This window comes from Acanthisitta chloris, unplaced genomic scaffold (genome assembly GCF_000695815.1).
Source record: "Acanthisitta chloris isolate BGI_N310 unplaced genomic scaffold, ASM69581v1 scaffold3158, whole genome shotgun sequence".
In the NCBI taxonomy this organism is placed as follows: Eukaryota; Metazoa; Chordata; class Aves; order Passeriformes; family Acanthisittidae; genus Acanthisitta; species Acanthisitta chloris.
The window spans coordinates 1-5,133 of record NW_008685169.1 but is presented as its reverse complement, the minus strand read 5'-3'; the positions used below and the strand labels follow the sequence as shown (position 1 = coordinate 5,133).

The 5,133-nt window shown below is 35.1% G+C and overlaps 1 protein-coding gene across 1 annotated transcript; it reads right to left on the bottom strand.

Annotated features, from left to right (window-relative positions):
• Positions 1–119: 119 nt before the first annotated feature.
• LOC103806909 (chromosome unknown open reading frame, human C12orf29) lies at positions 120–5,130 on the bottom strand (the record flags this gene model as incomplete). The annotated part of the gene is made up of 6 exons (XM_009079620.1): positions 5,047–5,130; positions 3,133–3,250; positions 2,523–2,618; positions 2,042–2,158; positions 1,451–1,645; positions 120–289 (listed from the first exon to the last, which is right to left on the bottom strand). Coding segments are annotated over exons 1-6 (780 nt in total), but the record flags the coding sequence as incomplete, so codon positions are not given.
• Positions 5,131–5,133: the final 3 nt, after the last annotated feature.

Genomic DNA, 5,133 nt, shown 5'->3' with positions numbered 1-5,133 from the left:
TTTGTCAGAGAACATTTACTATTAAAGCATTTGGAAAAGAAGACAAAATGAGTATGTTACAGTACTTCACATATTATGAGTTATTATAGTGCTCTCCACACATCCATCCATATATTTACCTTGATTAAACACCCATCATGACAATGCCACACAATTCCTTCAACTTTACCCTCACTGCAGCTTTCAAACCAAGACAGTATGTCATTGTGCTTCAAAGTAGGTGGATTCTTTATTTCAAATGCTCCATGTGGTACCAGAAGATGGACAGGGTGCTTCTTGCTTCCTAATCCTATGTTAAAAGAAACAAAAAATCTTCCTGCTAGTTAACATGTGGTAACTCAAAATTTGTTATTGCAGCTATCTTAAAACCACTCTAGAAAGACAGACTTCTAATAGGATACATTGTCCTGCCTTTAAGAGAACAGTTAATTATATTTTTAAGTATCAAATGCAGTTGTCTCCTCACATTTTTATTTATAATTCTTCATTAAAATCTTCTCCTCCTTTTTATATATATGTAATAAACACAGCACATAGAGATTTATACAGCTGTCTGCTTTGTCAGATTGTCCTTGTAATCACCTCCTCAACAACCATCACTAGCTGAATTCTTTGCACTTCCTATCACTATCAATGGCACAAACATCTTAGTTTCTGAAAATCTGGCATAGCTTCTCAAGCATATGGATTAATAGCCAGGCTGTTAACAACTGCATTGCCTCTTCACTGACTGTTCAACATGAACCTTCATCTAAGAATACAGCTATTAGAACTTTGGGTTGCAGTTCTTTCACATACTTAGAAAATGCTTAGACCAGGTACTACTATTTTGCTATCCATCCCTGCAAGTTATTCTAACAGCAAAGCTCAGAAGTTAGAACTCACTTGTGCTCATACTTAATTGTTTTTTTTTGTTAGAAGGCTTTTAAAGGGAGAAGCCATAACCAAAATTTAGCTTACATTACATTTCCTTAAAAAAAATCCTTATTTCATAATTCAAAAATTGCAGCTTGTGATTAACTAGGGGCTTCAGAAAATGGCTGAATAAAATTTTCTACTTCGATGGACTAAACAACAGCAGAAGAGCAAGTGAAAAAAAATAAATGCATCAAGAAACAATCTAAAAAAAATATTTTAATAGTAATACTTAAACCACTTTTTTCCAGTCAAAATATTTTTCCAAAGACTAAAGCAAAGCATTTTTATAGTAAGTCCTAAAAAACCTGCAGGTGAAAAGAGGTTTAATAGAGAGAACTAGTCTCATGAAAACTCAGCTTTCTGAGATGAGTATTTTGGGGTCAGTGTTCCTTCCGCCCTTTCTCTCCTAAGAAGGTTGCTACCGGAGAACTTTTTAATACAACTTACACAAAAGAGATGCATAGTTTTCACTCAAAACTCGCATGAAATTTAAAAAAAAAAAAGGATTTAAGAACAGACTGTACAAACTTACCATATGGATTTGCATTAATATTGGTCCCAATAAGCTCCAATGTTTGTTCCAAAATTTCTGATAATGGCACTGGACTGATTTCCAGAAGCCCTGGGTCAGCATGGCGTTTCAATACCAGTGCTATTTCAGCCTCATAATTTACCACAGATGAGTGCCAGCAGTACTGCTTACTATTTTTCTCCACAGGGACCCAACCTATGGGAGAACACTGCATTTTACCACAGTAAAAAACTGAAGTTCTTAAATGTGTACTAGACCTGTCACATGCATTAAAAAAGCCCACAGTTAACTACAAACAGAGAGTAACAAGAAAACTGTGCAGTATCTCAGAAATGTCTGAAGAACGCAGATGTGACACCTGTGCCATCAGCTGAAGGCCTGTAAGTTTGTCCAGCAAACAGCAATTATCTTCAGTATGTCAGAAGAACTATCCTTCCTGACACCGAATGAATGACATTCCAATTTACTTCTTTTCTGAATATGTTAACTACTATTTTTAACTCTGGAACTAATTTTAATTCACTTCAAAAACTGACACACACATACACACACTCCCTTTCCCCAGTTTTACCTGTGCTGAATCATAGGTACCTGGCATATGTCCGTTTTCATCAGGCAAAGGATTGCCATTAGAGAACTCTATGTCCTTTGCTGGAATCCAGGTATCTGGAACGGGCTTGAAATCCTCTTCAATATTCCAAACAAATTCTAGACACAGAAAAGCAACATTTAGTTTCTGGCAAACTTAGTCAATTTTGCTTTGGTTGTCTTTCAATGCAATTATTAAAATACCATTGATCTAAACCTTGCTTTACAGACAGTAGTCCCAGTTAGTTTGTACAAGCACCAACATCTGTCATGCTCAAGCAGTCTACAATTAGGATGGTTTACAGAAGCATTTAGCCTTTAAGTAGTTTAGAAGTTCAAAAACTACGATTAAAAAAAATAACTACCTATTCCACTTTAAGTAACGAGTGACATTAAAAAAACTGGAGCAGGATCACTGATACTCCCTGTGTTAGTCATTTTTTCAACTGGATAACTTACATTGCCAAAAGAACTCTTCACTAACCTTTGCAATCTTCCAACGAATACAAGAATCGTTTAAACCTCTTGTCACCTTGTTTGTTGGGTTTTCTATCCAGCCTGGCCCATAGATAGGGTTTCCCTAGAGTTTCCAGAGAGAGAAAAGCAGCATTTTACTGAGGTAACCATACCCTGCAGAGTACTGAAATCAACTACATAAAAGGCAAAATATGAATTCTCATTTGCCACTAGAGAGCTTTCATGTTCAAACCCACTGTTTGAATTCATAAATTACATTATATGAATCTAAAAATCTCATTTCCTCCCAAACTCCATACTTCTACTAATCTTCCCCAAGGAAATTATAAAAGTCTCAGTGTGCAAGGAAAACTTACTAATAGGAAATTTTAAAACTGGAATAGTTCCTGGATTGTCATGCTCACTTAAACCATACTTCATGTATTTTAAAGAGTAAAGTCTATAACAACATTATTAACACCTCCTAAGTCGAAGATAACTATTACTTGGTGGTCAAGATGCTTCATCAGAGTTGAATTCACAACAACTGCAAAAAAATAATGCAATTAAAGTGAAAACAAATTAAAACAAAGCTTCCAGTCAGCATAATAAATCTGCATATGTATCTTTCTTATTACCTTTATATGTAGTTACGTAACAGCAGGTTCCATCCACCTTCTCAGTAGGAATTGCATTGTGTATATCTGACTCTAATGCCTTTCCAGTTATAGTTTCAGTTGCCAAAACTTTAAATGGCTGAAAAGAAAACAAATGGCTATGTTACTGTCTTGGTCTCATACAGATTGTTGCTCCTTACAGATGGCCTCTCTACATCCAGTATTACATATTATATGGCTGATGGCAGCTTGGACAGTGCTCTAAGACAGCAGAACCAAGGCAATCTGTTTGCAGGTTCTTTCCCTCTTTCCCATTCTTGATTTGTATTTTTTTTTTCTCTTTCCCATTCTTGATTAGTATTCACAGGTGATTTTGCTTTCCACTTTAAATAGAGAACATAAACCTGAAGAGTTCCAGTCTGACACTGCAATATTTTGAGACATCCCTTCCTCTATTACAGTGGCAATAGAAATTCCTCAGGACTACATCTCCCAAACTTTCACTTTGGAGCTCCATATGGCACCGTATCAGAGCAATACACAGACCAGTGGAGTGTAAGGTGGCAGAAGCATCCTGGTATTAAATACATACCACCAGTGCTGTCAACTAAACACTTTCATGCTTCAAAGGAGCAAAGAAAGACATGAACTGTGGATCTGAAACAAACAGCCAACTAGTACAAACTTCTAGGAGGACTTCTATACATCTTCTCTAACAGTTTTACTGCAAGAATGCAGTAAAAACAGTTGTGTTTGGATTCAAATTTGAATTAAAATCTTTCCCCTATATTTGGTATAATCATCATACCAAATATGATATTTGGTATATTTGGTATAATAATCATATATCAAAATATATAATCATATATATCAAAAGGTATAATCATAACATATCAAAATATATTTGGTATAATCATCATACCTCCTCTGTCTTGCAGAATTCTGGAAACGGAATGCGGAATTAATAAAATGAGAACCTTCCACATACTTTACATGTTACATTACACATTACATTATACGTTACAATGATATGCTACATTACATATTAATGTCCATTACATGTAGGAAATTTTTACATATTACATGTCCATTACATGTAGGAATTAAAATTTCCTATGTAATGTAATGTACATTACGTATTACATTACCTGTTACATGACATGTTACATTACATGTAGGAATTTTTACATATTACATGTGCATTATATGTAGGAATGAAAATTTCCTATGTAATGTAATGTACATTACGTATTACATTACCTGTTACATGACATGTTACATTACATGTAGGAATTTTTACATATTACATGTGCATTATATGTAGGAATGAAAATTTCCTATGTAATGTAATGTACATTACGTATTACATTACCTGTTACATGACATGTTACATTACATGTAGGAATTTTTACATATTACATGTGCATTATATGTAGGAATGAAAATTTCCTATGTAATGTAATGTACATTACGTATTACATTACCTGTTACATGACATGTTACATTACATGTAGGAATTTTTACATATTACATGTGCATTATATGTAGGAATGAAAATTTCCTATGTAATGTAATGTACATTACGTATTACATTACCTGTTACATGACATGTTACATTACATGTAGGAATTTTTACATATTACATGTGCATTATATGTAGGAATGAAAATTTCCTATGTAATGTAATGTACATTACCTGTTACATTGCATGTTACATTACATGTTAAATTACATGTAGGACTTTTTACGTATCACATGTGCATTACATGTGGGAATGAAAATTTCCTATGTAATGTAATGTACATTACCTGTTACATTACATGTACATTACATGTAGGAATTTTTACATAACACAACGTGCATTAGCGATAGCCGCTACCCGCGGCCCGGCGAACCCCCCCGGGCCGAGCCCACCCCCACCTGCCTCCCAACTACCTGTCGCTCCCGCTTGGCCGACGGCTCCTCCTTCACCTCGGTGAGGAACAGACACGGCACCTTGCTCTGCACCGCACCCCGCATGGC